Raw genomic sequence first — 19290 nt, 5'->3', positions numbered from 1 at the left:
TGGAGTCTACTGGGAGGAGGCTGGTAGCCATGCAGTGGGTGGATTTCACAGGGTTCAACCTTATTTCTCTCACATTTAGCACCAACTTCCCATCGCACATCGGGGGGGGGGGGGGGGAATGCCAGCTAGGTTGCAGAGTGTGTCAACAGGTGTAGGTTTAAGACATCCTGTGATTATTCTGCATGTTTCATTCAATGAGAGTTCCTTAACAGTTGTAGGTTTAAGACATCCTGTGATTATTCTGCATGTTTCATTCAATGCTATGTTCACCTGGTTTGCATGGAGTGGTCGTTCTCATAAAGCTTTCCCTTGACTGGAGTCTACTGGGAGGAGGCTGGTAGCCATGCAGTGGGGGGCTTTCACAGGGTTCAACCTTATTTCTCTCACATTTAGCACCAACTTCCCATCGCACATCGGGGGGGGGGGGGGGGGGGCAATGCCAGCTAGGTTGTAGAGTGTGTCAACAGGTGTAGGTTTAAGACATCCTGTGATTATTCTGCATGTTTCATTCAATGAGAGTTTGCATGGAGTGGTCGTTCTCCTAAAGCTTTCCCTTGAATTGAGTCTACTGGGAGGAGGCTGGTAGCCATGCAGTGGGGGGCTTTCACAGGGTTCAACCTTATTTCTCTCACACTTAGCAGCAACTTCCCATCGCACATCGGGGGGGCAATGCCAGCTAGCTTGTAGAGTTTCTCAACAGGTGTAGGTTTAAGACATCCTGTGATTACTCTGCATGTTTCATTCAATGCTATGTTCACCTGCTTTGCATGGGCAGACCTATTCCAAACAGGGGAGGCATACTCGGCAGTTGAGTAAGACAAGGCCAGGGCTGATGTTCTTATTAATTTTGGGTCTGCACCCCATGTGCTGCCAGTAAGTATGATGGAAATATATAATCAACAAAAAGTTGATTATTAGTAATATTACATGTAATATAAATATATAATTATAATATATTTTTAGTATTATATTGCATTACATTATAATATAAATATTATATGTAAATACTATATGTTATATTATATTATATTATATTATTGACATAGCACAGGAGGCAAGGTGGAACTATCTTCTGCCCTCTTCACTCTGGCTCTGTCGTTGTGGGTGAACTATAACTCCCAACCTTTGAGGTCGGTGCCCTCGAAACCCCACCACTATTGGTCCACTGAATGAAATTTGGTCCAGTGAATGAAAATATGAAATATTTACATTACGATTCATAACAGGAGCAAAATTACAGTTTCCAAGCTCTGAAACCATCTAATAGAATTCTACCCAGAATATTCTTACCGTGTTTCCGTTCTGCACACTATTCACCATCCTTGTGAAGCGAATGATGGGGTTGTCCCTCTGTCCTGCAGCAGCCCAGCCCGCGGGTGGCAAATGGACGTCATTTGGCGGAGCCACTTGACCCAATGGCATGCTGCCCTGTGGCTTCGGACCATCGTTTCTGTACGAGACTTGGCCATCAGGAAGGTTTTCGCCTCCCTGGCGCTTGGTGTCCGAGGCCGGAGCGAAAAGGGAGTTCCCAGTCTTCTCCAAGGGGCTCAGAGATGCTTTTGCGGCATTAGCCACCGAAACCTAGAACAGAAAAGGAGGCTAAAGAAGCATTGCCACGGGTTCAATCCATCCCAACAACAGAGCGAAGTCCCTCCTTCCATCCCAGCTGTCACTGCCTTGAGAAGCACAGCTCCATCATGTCTAGGCCCAACAACGAAGCAAAGGTCCTCCTTCCATCCCAACTGTCACTGCCTTGAGAAGCATAGCTCCATCATGTCTAGGACCAACAACGGAGCAAAGGTCCTCCTTCCATCCCAACTGTCACTGCCTTGAGAAGCATAGCTCCATCATGTCTAGGCCCAACAACAGAGCAAAGGTCCTCTTTCCATCCCAATTGTCATTGCCTTGAGAAGCATAGCTCCATCATGTCTCGGCCCAACAACAGAGCAAAGGTCCTCTTTCCATCCCAACTGTCACTGACTTGAGAAGCATAGCTCCATCATGTCTAGGCCCAACAACAGATCAAAGGTCCTCCTTCCGTCCCAATTGTCACTGCCTTGAGAAGCACAGCTCCATCATGTCTAGGCCCAACAACAGAGCAAAGGTCCTCTTTCCATCCCAATTGTCACTGCCTTGAGAAGCACAGCTCCATCATGTCTAGGCCCAACAACGGAGCAAAGGTCCTCCTTCCATCCCAACTGTCACTGCCTTGAGAAGCATAGCTCCATCATGTCTAGGCCCAACAACAGAGCAAAGGTCCTCTTTCCATCCCAATTGTCATTGCCTTGAGAAGCATAGCTCCATCATGTCTCGGCCCAACAACAGAGCAAAGGTCCTCTTTCCATCCCAACTGTCACTGACTTGAGAAGCATAGCTCCATCATGTCAGACCCAACAACAGAGCAAAGGTCCTCTTTCCATCCCAACTGTCACTGCCTTGAGAAGCATAGCTCCATCATGTCAGACCCAACAACAGAGCAAAGGTCCTCTTTCCATCCCAACTGTCACTGCCTTGAGAAGCATAGCTCCATCATGTCAGACCCAACAACAGAGCAAAGGTCCTCTTTCCATCCCAACTGTCACTGCCTTGAGAAGCATAGCTCCATCATGTCTAGGCCCAACAACGGAGCAAAGGTCCTCTTTCCATCCCAACTGTCACTGCCTTCAGAAGCATAGCTCCATCATGTCTAGGCCCAACAACGGAGCAAAGGCCCTCCTTCCATCCCAACTGTCACTGCCTTGAGAAGCACAGCTCCATCATGTCAGACCCAACAACGGAGCAAAGGTCCTCCTTCCATCCCAACTGTCACTGCCTTGAGAAGCATAGCTCCATCATGTCTAGGCCCAACAATGGATCAAAGGTCCTCCTTCCATCCCAACTGTCACTGCCTTGAGAAGCATAGCTCCATCATGTCAGACCCAACAACGGAGCAAAGGTCCCCCCTTCCATCCCAACTGTCACTGCCTTCAGAAGCATAGCTCCATCATGTCTAAGCCCAACAACAGAGCAAAGTCCCCCCTTCCATCCCAACTGTCACTGCCTTGAGAAGCATAGCTCCATCATGTCTAGGCCCAACAACCGAGCAAAGGTCCTCCTTCCAACCCAACTGTCACTGCCTTGAGAAGCATAGCTCCATCATGTCTAGGCCCAACAACGGAGCAAAGTCCCTCCTTCCAACCCAACTGTCACTGCCTTGAGAAGCATAGCTCCATCATGTCTAGGCCCAACAACAGATCAAAGGTCCTCCTTCCATCCCAACTGTCACTGCCTTGAGAAGCATAGCTCCATCATGTCTAGGCCCAACAACGGAGCAAAGGTCCTCCTTCCATCCCAATTGTCACTGCCTTGAGAAGCACAGCTCCATCATGTCTAGGCCCAACAACGGATCAAAGGTCCTCCTTCCACCCCAACTGTCACTGCCTTGAGAAGCATAGCTCCATCATGTCTAGGCCCAACAACAGATATAAGGTCTTCCTTCCATCCCAATTGTCACTGCCTTGAGAAGCACAGCTCCATCATGTCTAGGCCCAACAACGGCTCAAAGGTCCTCCTTCCACCCCAACTGTCACTGCCTTGAGAAGCATAGCTCCATCATGTCTAGGCCCAACAACAGATCTAAGGTCCTCCGTCCACCCCAACTGTCACTGCCTTGAGAAGCATAGCTCCATCATGTCTAGGCCCAACAACAGATCTAAGGTCTTCCTTCCATCCCAACTGTCACTGCCTTGAGAAGCATAGCTCCATCATTTCTAGGCCCAACAACAGATCTAAGGTCTTCCTTCCATCCCAATTGTCACTGCCTTGAGAAGCACAGCTCCATCATGTCTAGGCCCAACAACGGATCAAAGATCCTCCTTCCACCCCAACTGTCACTGCCTTGAGAAGCATAGCTCCATCATGTCTAGGCCCAACAACGGATCAAAGGTCCTCCTTCCACCCCAACTGTCACTGCCTTGAGAAGCATAGCTCCATCATGTCTAGGCCCAACAACAGATCTAAGGTCTTCCTTCCATCCCAATTGTCACTGCCTTGAGAAGCACAGCTCCATCATGTCTAGGCCCAACAACGGATCAAAGGTCCTCCTTCCACCCCAACTGTCACTGCCTTGAGAAGCATAGCTCCATCACGTCTAGGCCCAACAACAGATCTAAGGTCCTCCGTCCACCCCAACTGTCACTGCCTTGAGAAGCATAGCTCCATCATGTCTAGGCCCAACAACAGATCTAAGGTCCTCCGTCCACCCCAACTGTCACTGCCTTGAGAAGCATAGCTCCATCATGTCTAGGCCCAACAACAGATCTAAGGTCTTCCTTCCATCCCAACTGTCACTGCCTTGAGAAGCATAGCTCCATCATGTCTAGGCCCAACAACAGATCTAAGGTCCTCCGTCCACCCCAACTGTCACTGCCTTGAGAAGCATAGCTCCATCATGTCTAGGCCCAACAACAGATCTAAGGTCCTCCGTCCACCCCAACTGTCACTGCCTTGAGAAGCATAGCTCCATCATGTCTAGGCCCAACAACAGATCTAAGGTCTTCCTTCCATCCCAACTGTCACTGCCTTGAGAAGCATAGCTCCATCATGTCTAGGCCCAACAACAGATCTAAGGTCCTCCGTCCACCCCAACTGTCACTGCCTTGAGAAGCATAGCTCCATCATGTCTAGGCCCAACAACAGATCTAAGGTCCTCCGTCCACCCCAACTGTCACTGCCTTGAGAAGCATAGCTCCATCATGTCTAGGCCCAACAACAGATCTAAGGTCTTCCTTCCATCCCAACTGTCACTGCCTTGAGAAGCATAGCTCCATCATGTCTAGGCCCAACAACAGATCTAAGGTCCTCCGTCCACCCCAACTGTCACTGCCTTGAGAAGCATAGCTCCATCATGTCTAGGCCCAACAACAGATCTAAGGTCTTCCTTCCATCCCAACTGTCACTGCCTTGAGAAGCATAGCTCCATCATGTCTAGGCCCAACAACAGATCTAAGGTCCTCCGTCCACCCCAACTGTCACTGCCTTGAGAAGCATAGCTCCATCATGTCTAGGCCCAACAACAGATCTAAGGTCTTCCTTCCATCCCAACTGCCACTGCCTTGACTGCAGAGGAAGAGAAGCATAGCTCCATCATCCAGAGAGCACTGTGGACTCAAACAATGATGGATCTGGACCAAACTACACAATTATTTATTTATTTATTTCCGGCACTTCTACCCCGCCCTTCTCACCCCCAAGGGGGAACTCAGGGCAGCTTACACAACGAGGCACCATTCCGCGCCCATACAATTACAGTTATACAAAATGACAATCATGATTAAAACAATTAAAACAGTTAACATAGATAAAACCACAATGCAATTAAGAATCAATAACACAACCTATAGAACAATTCATGTGTTCAGCATTCGTCTTTCCGGGTTTCCTAGATAGATAGTGTCAATTCTTTACCTGCTCATTTGCCAAACGCTTGGTCCCACATCCATGTTTTGATTTTTCTCCTAAAGGAGAGGAGCGAGGTCGCTGTTCTGATTTCCCAGGGAGCGAGTTCCACAGGCAGGGGGCCGCCACTGAGAAGGCCCTGCTCCTCATCCCCGCCAACCTCACTTGTGACACTGGCGGGGTCGAGAGCAGCCCCCCCCCCCCCCCGGCCGATCTTAAACTCCGGGGTGGGATGTAAAGGGAGATCCGTTCGGACAAATACACTGGGCCAGAGACGTATAGGGTTTTGTAGGTCAAAACCAGCACTTTGAATTATGCTCGGAATTGGATCGGCAGCCAGTGGAGCTGACACAATATGCCCAAATGCAACACTGGTGGAGTTTGGGGGAAATAGAATCTTGACATTTGGGAGTTGTAGTTGCTGGGATTTATAGTTCACCTACAATTAGGGATCATTCTGAACCCCACCAACGATAGAATTGGGCCAAACCTCCCACACAGAACCCCCAAGACCACCAGAGTGGGCCACAGCGACGTTTGGCAGGGGACGGCTAGTTATGTATAAATATTTATGGCATCCCTACTTCACGGATTTTCATTTATCGCGGGTGATCCTGGAATGGGACTCTGTATACACAAGAAGGGCAGTGGGTACCCCACCTTTGGCTTAGGAGTTGGTAGTGGGGCAAGGGCTGGCGTGGGGGGCTTCTCCTTCGCCGGTGGCTTCTGCTGCCCTCTCATCCCCGCCATCTCCTTGAAACTTGGCATCTTTTGAAGGGTTTCCTTGAGCTGCCTGAACTCTTCCATCTGAACCTAGATCCGGAAGAAAGAGAAAGCGCTTGTGGGCATTTGGAGGCCGGCACGTGACCTACTCCTGTCCAAAAACATTCAGACATGTCCTCTGCTAACAGATCCCAGCCAGGACACCGACGTGGACGATGGGTCGGGGATGGAGCTCCAGCAACATTAACCCTGGATAGACTGTGAAGCAAGGACTGGAAAAAGGAGATTTGTGTATCGATACCCAAAAAGAAACCCATTTCCAAAACTTACGTGAGCGTTGAGAAGTTGTGAATGGATATCCTGGTGGGCCTTCCGAAGGAGTTTGCTTTCTTCTCTCAGCTTGTAAACTGTATCTACAACACACACAAATAACGGGACATGTTGTGAGTTTTCCGGGCTGTATGGCTATGTGCCAGAAGCCTTCTCTCCTGACGTTTTGCCTGCATCTATGGCAGGCATCCTCAGAAGTTGTGAAGATACTACAGCCTCTGAGGATGTCTGCCATAGATGCAGGCGAAACGTCAGGAGAGGTGGGCGTTCAGAACCTCACCAACAATAGAATTGGGCCAAACTTCACACACAGAACCCACATGCCTTAAAGGGACCACTGGTGTGAGCCTCCCTCCAGCCTCGCACGCTCTCCCTCACCACACTGTCATGCGCTGAGCACACCTGAATCCCACAAACTAGCATCCAGAACCCCACTAACGATAGAATTGGGCCAAATTTCAGACAGAATCCTCATGCCCTGAAGGGACTCGCTGGGGTGAGCCTCCCTCCAGCCTCGCACACTCTCCCTCACCACACTGCCATGCGCTGAGCACACCTGAACCCCACTAACTAGCATTCAGAACCCCACTAATGATAGAATTGGGCCAAACTTCATGCCTTGAAGGGACTCGCTGGCGTGAGCTTCCCTCCAACTTCGTATGCTCTCTCTCACCACACTGCCATGCGCTGAGCACACCTGAATCCCACAAACTAGCATTCAGAACCCCACTAATGATAGAATTGGGCCAAACTTCATGCCTTGAAGAGACTCACTGGGGTGAGCCTCCCTCCAGCTTCGCACGCTCTCCCTCACCACACTGTCATGCGCTGAGCACACCTGAATCCCACAAACTAGCATCCAGAACCCCACTAACGATAGAATTGGGCCAAACTTCACACACAGAACCCACATGCCTTAAAGGGACCACTGGTGTGAGCCTCCCTCCAGCCTCGCACGCTCTCCCTCACCACACTGCCATGCGCTGAGCACACCTGAATCCCACAAACTAGCATCCAGAACCCCACTAATGATAGAATTGGGCCAAACTTCATGCCTTGAAAAGACTCGCTGGGGTGAGCCTCCCTCCAGCCTCGCACGCTCTCCCTCACCACACTGTCATGCGCTGAGCACACCTGAATCCCACAAACTAGCATCCAGAACCCCACTAACGATAGAATTGGGCCAAACTTCACACACAGAACCCACATGCCTTAAAGGGACCACTGGTGTGAGCCTCCCTCCAGCCTCGCACGCTCTCCCTCACCACACTGTCATGCGCTGAGCACACCTGAATCCCACAAACTAGCATCCAGAACCCCACTAACAATAGAATTGGGCCAAACTTCACACACAGAACCCACATGCCTTAAAGGGACCACTGGTGTGAGCCTCCCTCCAGCCTCGCACGCTCTCCCTCACCACACTGCCATGCGCTGAGCACACCTGAATCCCACAAACTAGCATCCAGAACCCCACTAATGATAGAATTGGGCCAAACTTCATGCCTTGAAAAGACTCGCTGGGGTGAGCCTCCCTCCAGCCTCGCACGCTCTCCCTCACCACACTGTCATGCGCTGAGCACACCTGAATCCCACAAACTAGCATCCAGAACCCCACTAACAATAGAATTGGGCCAAACTTCACACACAGAACCCACATGCCTTAAAGGGACCACTGGTGTGAGCCTCCCTCCAGCCTCGCACGCTCTCCCTCACCACACTGCCATGCGCTGAGCACACCTGAATCCCACAAACTAGCATCCAGAACCCCACTAATGATAGAATTGGGCCAAACTTCATGCCTTGAAAAGACTCGCTGGGGTGAGCCTCCCTCCAGCCTCGCACGCTCTCCCTCACCACACTGTCATGCGCTGAGCACACCTGAATCCCACAAACTAGCATCCAGAACCCCACTAACAATAGAATTGGGCCAAACTTCACACACAGAACCCACATGCCTTAAAGGGACCACTGGTGTGAGCCTCCCTCCAGCCTCGCACGCTCTCCCTCACCACACTGTCATGCGCTGAGCACACCTGAATCCCACAAACTAGCATCCAGAACCCCACTAACAATAGAATTGGGCCAAACTTCACACACAGAACCCACATGCCTTAAAGGGACCACTGGTGTGAGCCTCCCTCCAGCTTCGCACGCTCTCCCTCACCACACTGTCATGCGCTGAGCACACCTGAATCCCACAAACTAGCATCCAGAACCCCACTAACAATAGAATTGGGCCAAACTTCACACACAGAACCCACATGCCTTAAAGGGACCACTGGTGTGAGCCTCCCTCCAGCCTCGCACGCTCTCCCTCACCACACTGCCATGCGCTGAGCACACCTGAATCCCACAAACTAGCATCCAGAACCCCACTAACGATAGAATTGGGCCAAACTTCTCACACAGAACCCACATGCCTTAAAGGGACCACTGGTGTGAGCCTCCCTCCAGCCTCGCACGCTCTCCCTCACCACACTGCCATGCGCTGAGCACACCTGAATCCCACAAACTAGCATCCAGAACCCCACTAACGATAGAATTGGGCCAAACTTCTCACACAGAACCCACATGCCTTAAAGGGACCACTGGTGTGAGCCTCCCTCCAGCCTCGCACGCTCTCCCTCACCACACTGTCATGCGCTGAGCACACCTGAATCCCACAAACTAGCATCCAGAACCCCACTAACGATAGAATTGGGCCAAATTTCAGACACAGAATCCTCATGCCCTGAAGGGATTCGCTAGGGTGAGCCTCCCTCCAGCCTCGCACACTCTCCCTCACCACGCTGCCATGCGCTGAGCACACCTGAACCCCACTAACTAGCATACCAAACCCCACTAATGATAGAATTGGGCCAAACTTCATGCCTTGAAGAGACTCGCTGGCTTGAGCCTCCCTCCAACTTCGCACGCTCTCCCTCACCACACTGCCATGCGCCGAGCACGCCTGCTCTCCCCTCCCGGCCAATCACAGGACTTTTGGCAGGAGGGTTTGCCGACTGTTTCCAAAAAGGAAGAGGACAGGAGGGGAGATCTTCAGCCTTCTCTGCCCAAGGGGTTCCTAAGACCATCACAAATATGTGATTCGTGTCTACTAAAATGATCAAGGGTCTGGAGAACAAGCCCTATGAGGAGCGGCTTAAGGAACTGGGTATGTTTAGCCTGAAGAAGAGAAGGCTGAGAGGAGATATGATAGCCATGTATAAATATGTGAGAGGAAGCCACAGGGAGGAGGGAGCAGAACAAGGGTCTGAAGAACAAGCCCTATGAGGAGCGGCTTAAGGAGCTGGGCATGTTTAGCCTGAAGAAGAGAAGGCTGAGAGGAGACATGATAGCCATGTATAAATATGTGAGAGGAAGCCACAGGGAGGAGGAGGGAGCAAGCTTCCTTTCTGTTTCCCTGGAGACTAGGACGCAATGGAACAATGGCTTCAAACTACAAGAGAGGAGGTTCCATCTGAACATGAGGAAGAACTTCCTGACTGTGAGAGCCGTTCAGCAGTGGAACTCTCTGCCCCGGAAGGAGTGTGGTGGAGGCTCCTTCTTTGGAAGCTTTTAAACAGGGGCTGGATGGCCATCTGTCAGGGGTGATTTGAATGCAATATTCCTGCTTCTTGGCAGAATGGGGTTGGACTGGATGGCCCATGAGGTCTCTTCCAACTCTTTGATTCTATGATTCTATGATTCTATGGTGTTTGGTGGCCCCTCACGACCCCCCTCCATGGGTCCCGACCCCCTGGGAGAAATGCTGGATTAACGGAAAGGTACAACGTTCCTATACAGACATTCAGAGTAAATGAGAAACTTGCTCTTGACCCTAGGATTACCCTGCAAAGCCGAGACCTCGCTCTCCTTCTCCCGCTGCAGCTGGGCATATTTTTGGTTGTGGGTCTCCACGATTTTGCGGTGCTCCAGTTTCAGCCCGTTGTGCTGCAGCTGCAAATCAATCAGTTGTTTCTTGACTTCGTCATGCTGGTTCTGATCGGGGGGAAACGAAAAATGAATCAACGAGGGCGCATCTGCAAGCAAGTCATGACCAGGAGTTGGTGGCAATTCCCAGTCTCATTTCATTTCCAAGTTCTATTATTTATTATTTATTTATTACGGTTGCTTCTACCCCGCCCTTCTCACCCGGGGGGACTCAGGGCGGCTTACACAAACGAGGCACAATTCGATGCCTGTATTACAAAAAAACATAACATCAAAAAAAACCCATAACATTAATAACAACAATAATTATAACACTGATAACAATTAACGTAAACAATCAATATTATCGGCAGGAATAGGCATAAAACCCATAAAAAAACAATTAAAACAATAAAAGCAATACAAACCTCATTGCTGGTCAGCGTTTAACCGACTCATAGTTAGGTTCTACTTTCCGCACATTGTTGGTCCTATCATTCTGGTTCCGTGTCTAATTGTCAGGGTGCCCAAAGGCCTGGTCCCAGAGCCACGTCTTTACCTTCCTCCTGAAGGCAAGGAGGGAAGTTGAAGCCCTGATTTCCCCCGGGAGTGAGTTCCACAGGTGAGGGGCCACCACTGAGAAGGCCCTGCTCCTCGTCCCCACCAGCCTCACTTGTGGTAGCGGTGGGGTCGTGAGCAGGGCCTCCCCAGATGATCTCAAACTCCGAGGTGGGACGTAGAGGGAGATACGTTCGGACAGAACCGTAAAGGGTTTTGTAGGTCAAAACCAGCACCTTGAATTGTGCTCGGAACTGAATCGGCAGCCAGTGGAGCTGACATAACAGGGGGGTGGTGTGTTCCCTGTATGTTGCTCCAGTGAGCAGTCTGGCTGCCTCTCGTTGGACCAGTTGGAGTTTCCGAACAGTCTTCAAGGGCAACCCCACGTAGAGTGCGTTGCAGTAGTCTAGACGGGATGTGACAAGATCTCCTCTTAGTTGTAGAGATCTAGATGAAGGCGGTGGGGCTATTGGGGCTATCAGCCTGGTATTAACACATTAGTGAGCATCCTGCGGCTCCTCCACGATGACATGATGGCAACAGTCTTGGACAGCGATGGCTCCCAAAGTGACCCATTTAAGGTGGAATCACGTGTCAAACAGGAATGATGTGTTATTGCCCCAACTTTATTCTCCATCTTCATTGCTATGATACTTCAAGCTTCCCACCAGAGTGGATATCATGGGACCTCAGCAGACTGAAAGCCAAGGTCACAACAACATCTGTTATAGAACTCAAATATGCTGATGACAACATCATCTGTGCACATTCAGAAGCGACTCTAAACACCTTTGCAGAAGCATACGAGAAGCTCAGACTGTCATTAAACATCGAGAAAACCCAAGTGCTCCTCCAGCAGTCACCGGCCAATCCCTCTCCAATGCCAGAAATACAGCTTAATGGTGTCATATTAGAAAATGTGGACCATTTCCGCTCCCTTGGCCACCCCTCCACCATAGTCAACACTGACACTGAAATAGAACACCGCCTGAGCTCTGCGAGTGCAGCATTTTTCCAAATGAAGCAGAGAGTGTTTGAGGACCAGGACATCCGTAGGGATACCAAGGTGCTTGTTTATAAAGCTATTGTCCTCCCAACCCTGCTATACACCTGCGAGATGTGGACTGTCTACAGACGTCACAATCAAGTGAAACGTGGACTGTCTACAGACATTACACTCAAGTGAAACGTGGACTGTCTACAGACGTCACACTCAAGTGAAACGTGGACTGTCTACAGACGTCACACTCAAGTGAAACGTGGACTGTCTGCAGACGTCACACTCAAGTGAAACGTGGACTGTCTACAGACGTCACACTCAAGTGAAATGTGGACTGTCTACAGACGTTACACTCAAGTGAAACGTGGACTGTCTACAGACATCACACTCAAGTGAAACGTGGACTGTCTACAGACATCACACTCAAGTGAAACGTGGACTGCCTACAGACGTCACACTCAAGTGAAACGTGGACTGTCTACAATTACACTCAAGTGAAACGTGGACTGTCTACAGACGTCACACTCAAGTGAAACGTGGACTGTCTACAGACGTCACACTCAAGTGAAACGTGGACTGTCTACAGACGTCACACTCAAGTGAAACGTGGACTGTCTACAGACGTCACACTCAAGTGAAACGTGGACTGCCTACAGACGTCACACTCAAGTGAAACGAGGACTGTCTACAGACGTCACACTCAAGTGAAACGTGGACTGTCTACAGACGTCACACTCAAGTGAAATGTGGACTGTCTACAGACATCACACTCAAGTGAAATGTGGACTGTCTACAGACGTCACACTCAAGTGAAACGTGGACTGTCTACAGACGTCACACTCAAGTGAAACGTGGACTGTCTACAGACGTCACACTCAAGTGAAACGTGGACTGTCTACAGACGTCACACTCAAGTGAAACGTGGACTGTCTACAGACGTCACACTCAAGTGAAACGTGGACTGTCTACAGACATTACACTCAAGTGAAACGAGGACTGTCTACAGACATTACACTCAAGTGAAACGTGAGTGTACAGACGTCACACTCAAGTGAAACGTGGACTGTCTACAGACGTCACACTCAAGTGAAAGGTGGACTGCCTACAGACGTCACACTCAAGTGAAATGTGGACTGTCTACAGACGTCACACTCAAGTGAAATGTGGACTGTCTACAGGTGTTACACTCAAGTGAAATGTGGACTGTCTACAGACGTTACACTCAAGTGAAACGTGGACTGTCTACAGATGTTACACTCAAGTGAAACGTGGACTGTCTACAGACGTTACCCTCAAGTGAAATGAGGACTGTCTACAGACATTACACTCAAGTGAAACGTGGACTGTCTACAGACATTACACTCAAGTGAAATGTGGACTGTCTACAGACGTTACACTCAAGTGAAACGTGGACTGTCTACAGACAGCTTCAAGGTCTGCGTGCTTCCTGCCTGGGGGAATCGTTTATTGGGAAGTGTTAGCTGGCCCTGATTGCAGAAGTGGAGGACTCAGAACATTTTTTCTTAAAATGTCCCTACTACAACAGGATCCGGTCTTGCTATCTAGAGCCTCTGCTGGAGAACCATACTTATTCAGAGAATAAGGAGAAATTGCACATCCTTCTTCAGGGTTCAGATAAAAACTCTATTTTAAAATTGACCCTTTTTATCCAAAAAGCGCTGGCCATCCGTGAGAAGATGGAAGCAGAGAGAGGCGACCTTGCTGCCATCAGCAAAACTCAAACTTAAAAACTTAATATGGACACGCCACTAGTTTTACCTACCCATGCCCCCCACTCTAACCCTATTTTAAGGAATTAAACAATTTTAATCTTTTAACCTTTTTATCTCGTAGTTGCTCAATTATTTAGGAGTGGGTTGACAGGCCAGTAGGCCATGATGCCTCGTATTCATATATGGTTTTACTGTATGTGTATGTTTTGTATGTTTTGATATGGTCAAAATTGACTAATCAATAAAGAATTGTATTGTATTGACTCCTGTCTTTTTTAATGTTCCTCTTTATTTAATGTCCTGATTTTAGAGTTGTTTTTTTTTAATACTGGGAGGCGTATTGTTTACATTTTCATGTTGAGATTGTCCACATGCTTCTTGTGGATTTCAGTGGCTTCTCTGCGTAGACTGACACGGCGGTTGTGAGAATGGTCCAACCTGGACACAGCATATTATTTGAGAGCATGGAAATGCTGGACCACTCACACCATCAGGCTTAGATTTCAATTAGATTTCAAAAAAAGGAGAATATGAATTTACCTTCAGGATCTTATGCTGGGAGCTCAATGCGCCGTATCTATTCATGGAATCTTGCTAAAAATGAAAAAAATTGGTAACAGTATTATAAAATAAACACCCTGCCCAGCACCCAAGTAATGCCTTCATCTGAAGACAATTTCATCCTAGATTGTATGTGTTTCCTCCACCACAGGCATCCCAGTGTTCCTTAATTTCTCCATTGGTGTGGAATTTGCATAACCCCTCCCACTGCCTCTCTCTTAACCCTTCCATGTTCTGTTCTATGGCACACAACAAAGAGAAGACTTGATCAGCAACTCAACATACTGGAGAGGTTTGGGGAGAATTTACCATGATTTATAGGAGTTGCAAGTACTGGGATGTATAGTTCACCTGCAATCTAAGAACTGCACTCTGAACACCACCAATGATGGACCTGGAACTAACTCGGCACACAGAACCCCCATGACCAAGACAAAAATACTGGAGGTCTTTGGGGAAAATTCACCTTGATTTGGGGGAGTTGTAGTTCACCTACATCCAGAGTGCACTATGGACCCAAACAATGATGGAACTGGACCAAACTTGGCATGCATACCCGATATGCCCAAATTTGAATACTGGTGGGTTATGAGGGGAATCAGCCTGGACATTTTGGAGTTGTAGCTATTGGGATGTATAGTTCACCTGCAATCAATGAGCACTCTGAACTCCACCAAAGATGGAATTGAACCAAACTTGGCACACAGAACCCTCACGACCAACACAAAAATACTGGAAGAGTTTGGTGGACATAGACCTTGAGTTTGGGAGCTGTAGTTCACCTACATCCAGAGAGCACCGTGGACTCAAACAATTATGGATCTGGATCAGAGTTGGCACGTGTACCCAAATGTGAACACCAGATTTTGGGGGAAATAGACCTTGACATTTGGGAGTTGTAGTTGCTGGGATTTATAGTTCACCTACAATCACAGAGCATTCTGAACTCCACCAACAATGGAATTGAACCAAACCTGACACACGGAACTCCCATGACATGACCATTAGGGTTTGCTGGGAATTGACTTTGAGTTTTGGGAGTTGTAGTTCACCTACATCCAGAGAGCACTGTGGACTTAAACAATGATGACCTGGACCAAATTTGGCATACAGAACCCCCATGACTAACTCAACCTACTGGAGGGGTTTGCTGTAGGGTAAACTACAATTCCCACTAACTCACCATAGTGGGAATTATAGTTTACCCTACAGCAAGAGAGCACACTAAACCCCACCGATGATACATCTGGAACAAACTTGCCCAACATAACAAACTTTAAGTACTGATGGAGTTTCTCAGGGTTAACTTGGCATGAGGTGAGTTGTAGTTCACCCACCAATTTATGCATTTTGGACTTTTTGAAATAGCCCGGGTAATGCCGGGTACCCAAGCTAGTATTTAATATATTTCTCAGGGTTAACCTGGCATGATGGGAGTTGTAGTTTACGCACTTTGATGCCATTTAAACTTCCGTTTCTTAATGCTATGGAATCCTGGAAATTGTAGTTTTACAAGGCATTTAGTTTCTCTGCTAAAGAGTGCCAAGCCTCACAAAACTAGAAGTCCCAGGATATTGACAGAAGTTAACCTGATGCATACTTCCACACGAAACTAGTTCTACCCACCTTTTCTTTATTCAGGGCTTCCTGTGCTTCCAACTTGTACACTAGGAAGTCTAAAAGGGGGAAAAAGAGAAGGGAGTTTGGGAGTTGTAGTTCACCTCCATCCAGAGAGCACTGTGGACTCAAACAATGATGGATCTGGACCAAACTTGGCACAAATACTCAATATGCCCAAATGTGAACACTGGTGGAGTTTGGGGGAAATAGACCTGGACAATTGGGTGTTGTACTTGCTGGGATTTATAGTTCACCTACAATCAAAGAGCAATCTGAATTTCACCAACGATGGAATTGAACCAAACTTGGCAAACAGAACTCCCATGACCAACAAAAAATACAGGAGCGGTTTGGTGGGCATTGACCTTGAGTTTGGGAGTTGTAGTTCACCTACATCAAGAGAGCACTGCAGACTCAAACAATGATGGATCTGGACCAAACTTGGCACGAATACTCAATATGCCCAAATGTGAACACTGGTGGAGTTTGGGGGAAACAGACCTTGACATTTGGGAGTTTTAGTTGCTGGGATTTATAGTTCACCTACAATCAAAGAGCAATCTGAATTTCACCAACGATGGAATTGAACCAAATTTGGCAAACAGAACTCCCATGACCAACAAAAAAATACTGGAACGGTTTGGTGGGCATTGACGTTGAGTTTGGGAGTTATAGTTCACCTACATCCAGAGAGCACTGTGGACTCATACAATGATGGATCTGGACCAAACTTGGCACAGATAGTCAATATGCCCAAATGTGAACACTGGTGGAGTTTGGGGAAAATACAACTTGACATTTGGGAGTTGTCGTTACTGGGATTTATAGTTCACCTACAATCAAAGAGCATGCTGAACTCAACCAACGATGGAATTGAACCAAACTTGGGACACAGAACTCCCATGACCAACAAAAAATACTGGAACGGTTTGGTGGGCATTGACCTTGAGTTTGGGAGTTATAGTTCACCTACATCCAGAGAGGAGTGTGGACTCAAACAATGATGGATCTGGACCAAACTTGGCACGAATACTCAATATGCCCAAATGTGAACACTGGTGGAGTTTGGGGGAAATAGACATTGACATTTGGGAGTTTTAGTTGCTGGGATTTATAGTTCACCTACAATCAAAGAGCATTCTGAACTCCACCAATGATGGAATTGGGCAAAACTTCCCACACAGAACCCCAAGCCTTGAAGGGACTCACTGTCATGAATCCAGATTTGAATACTGGTGAGCCTGGGAGAGATTGATTTTGTCATTTGGGAGTTGTAGTTGCTGGGATCTAGAGTTCACCCACAATCAACAAGCATTCTGAACCCCACCAATGATGGAATTGAACCAAACTTGGGATACAGAACTCCCATGACCAACAAAAAATACTGGAACGGTTTGGTGGGCATTGACCTTGAGTTTGGGAGTTATAGTTCACCTACATCCAGAGAGCACTGTGGACTCAAACAATGATGGATCTGGACCAAACTCGGCACAAATGCTCAATATGCCCAGATGTGAACACTGGTGGAGTTTGGGGAAAATAGACCTTGACATTTGAGAGTTGTAACTTTCTGGGATTTATAGTTCACCTACAATCAAAGAGTATTCTGAACTCCACCAATGATGGAATTCAACCAAACTTGGCACACAGAACTCCCATGACCAACAGAAAATACTGGAAGGGCTTAGTGGGCATTGACCTTGAGTTTGGGAGTTGTAGTTCACCTAAATCCAGAGAGCACTGTGGACTCAAACAATGATGGATCTGGACCCAACTTGGCACAAATACTCAATTATGCCCAAATGTGAACATTGGTGGAATTTGGGGAAATGCTTTGGGTTGGTCAACTCACCTTCTTTGGTCTTCTTGTGTTCTCCTCGCTCCTTCTGCAAGGATCGTTCTAGGCGGGATCTGTGTTCATAAACAACTGCAGGAAAAGAGGAATTTAGAAAGGGAGGAAAGAAAAATTCAGCGCTAAGATCCTGCTTTCACAAGGGATGAATCCTCCAACTTCTGTGCCAAGGAAACTTGGGTTCTGTGACCAGAGCAAGTTTGTTTACTTCCTTGTATTTTGCACCAGTTTCACCTTTACGTTGTGTTTTCCATCTATATAAATAAAAATGTCATGTTCGTTTGTGGGATTAACAGAACTCAAAAACCACTGGACGAATGGACACCAAATTTGGACACAAGACACCTAACAACCCAATGTACGTCCTTCACTCAAAAAAAATATGATTTTGTCATTTGGGAGTTGTAGTTGCTGGGATTTATAGTTCACCTACGATCAAAGAGCATTCTGAACTCCACCAATGTTAGAATTGAACCAAACTTGGCACACAGAACTCCCATGACCAACAAAAAATACTGGAACGGTTTAGTGGAATTGACCTTGAGTTTGGGAATTGTAGTTCACCTACACCCAGAGAGCACTGTGGATTCAAACCATGATGGATCTGGACCACACTTGGCACAAATATTCCATATACCCAAATGTGAACACTGGTGGAGTTTTGGGGAAATATGCCTCAAAATTTGGGAGTTGTAGTTGCTGGGATTTATAGTTCACCTACAATCAAAAAGCATTCTCAACTCCACCAATGTTAGGATTGAACCAAACGTGGCACACAGGACTATCATGACTAACAGAAAACACTAGAAGGGTTTGGTGGGCATTGACCTTGAGTTTGGGAGTTGTAGTCCACCTCCACCCAGAGAGCACTGTGGACTCAAACCATGATGGATCTGGACCACACTTGGCACAAATATTCCATATGTTCAAATATGAACACAGATGGAGTTTGGGGGGAAATAGGCCTCAAAATTTGGGAGTTGTAGTTACTGAGATTGATAGTTCACCTAAAATCAAAGCGCATTCTGAACTCCACCAATGATGAAATTGAACCAAACTTTGGACACAGAACTCCCATGACTAAGAGAAAATACTGGAAGGTTTTGGTGGGCATTGACCTTGAGTTTGGGAATTGTAGTCCACCTCCATCCAGAGAGCACTGTGGACTCAAACCATGATGGATCTGGACCACACTTGGCACAAATATTCCATATACCCAAATGTGAACACTGGTGGAGTTTTGGGGAAATATGCCTCAAAATTTGGGAGTTGTAGTTGCTGGGATTTATAGTTCACCTACAATCAAAGAGCATTCTGAACCCCACCAATGTTAGAATTGAACCAAACTTGGCACACAGAACTCTCATGACCAAAAAAAAAAATACTGGAACGGTTTAGTGGCATTGACCTTGAGTTTGGGAATTGTAGTCCACCTCCACCCAGAGAGCACTGTGGACTCAAACCATGATGGATCTGGACCACACTTGGCACAAATATTCCATATGCCCAAATATGAACACAGATGGAGTTTGGGGGGGAATATAGGCCTCAAAATTTGGGAG

The 19290-nt window shown here is 47.7% G+C and overlaps 1 protein-coding gene across 4 annotated transcripts in view; it reads right to left on the bottom strand.

Annotated features, from left to right (window-relative positions):
- Positions 1 to 19290, bottom strand: part of LOC132764859 (Golgi integral membrane protein 4-like) — a 47420-nt gene that overhangs the window by 15704 nt on the left and 12426 nt on the right. For all 4 annotated transcript variants that reach the window (XM_067472960.1, XM_067472961.1, XM_067472962.1 and 1 more), the window contains exons 2-8: positions 17729 to 17803; positions 15883 to 15932; positions 14236 to 14289; positions 10323 to 10473; positions 6490 to 6572; positions 6097 to 6249; positions 1291 to 1581 (exon numbers count right to left, since the gene is read on the bottom strand). In XM_067472960.1, the coding sequence (XP_067329061.1) occupies positions 1291 to 1581; positions 6097 to 6249; positions 6490 to 6572; positions 10323 to 10473; positions 14236 to 14289; positions 15883 to 15932; positions 17729 to 17803 (857 nt within the window). The remainder of the gene's footprint in view (positions 1 to 1290; positions 1582 to 6096; positions 6250 to 6489; positions 6573 to 10322; positions 10474 to 14235; positions 14290 to 15882; positions 15933 to 17728; positions 17804 to 19290) is intronic.

Source organism: Anolis sagrei, chromosome 13, assembly GCF_037176765.1.
Source record: "Anolis sagrei isolate rAnoSag1 chromosome 13, rAnoSag1.mat, whole genome shotgun sequence".
NCBI lineage: Eukaryota > Metazoa > Chordata > Lepidosauria > Squamata > Dactyloidae > Anolis > Anolis sagrei.
The sequence above is the reverse complement of the archived record's forward strand: the minus strand, read 5'-3'. Positions and strand labels throughout refer to the sequence as shown.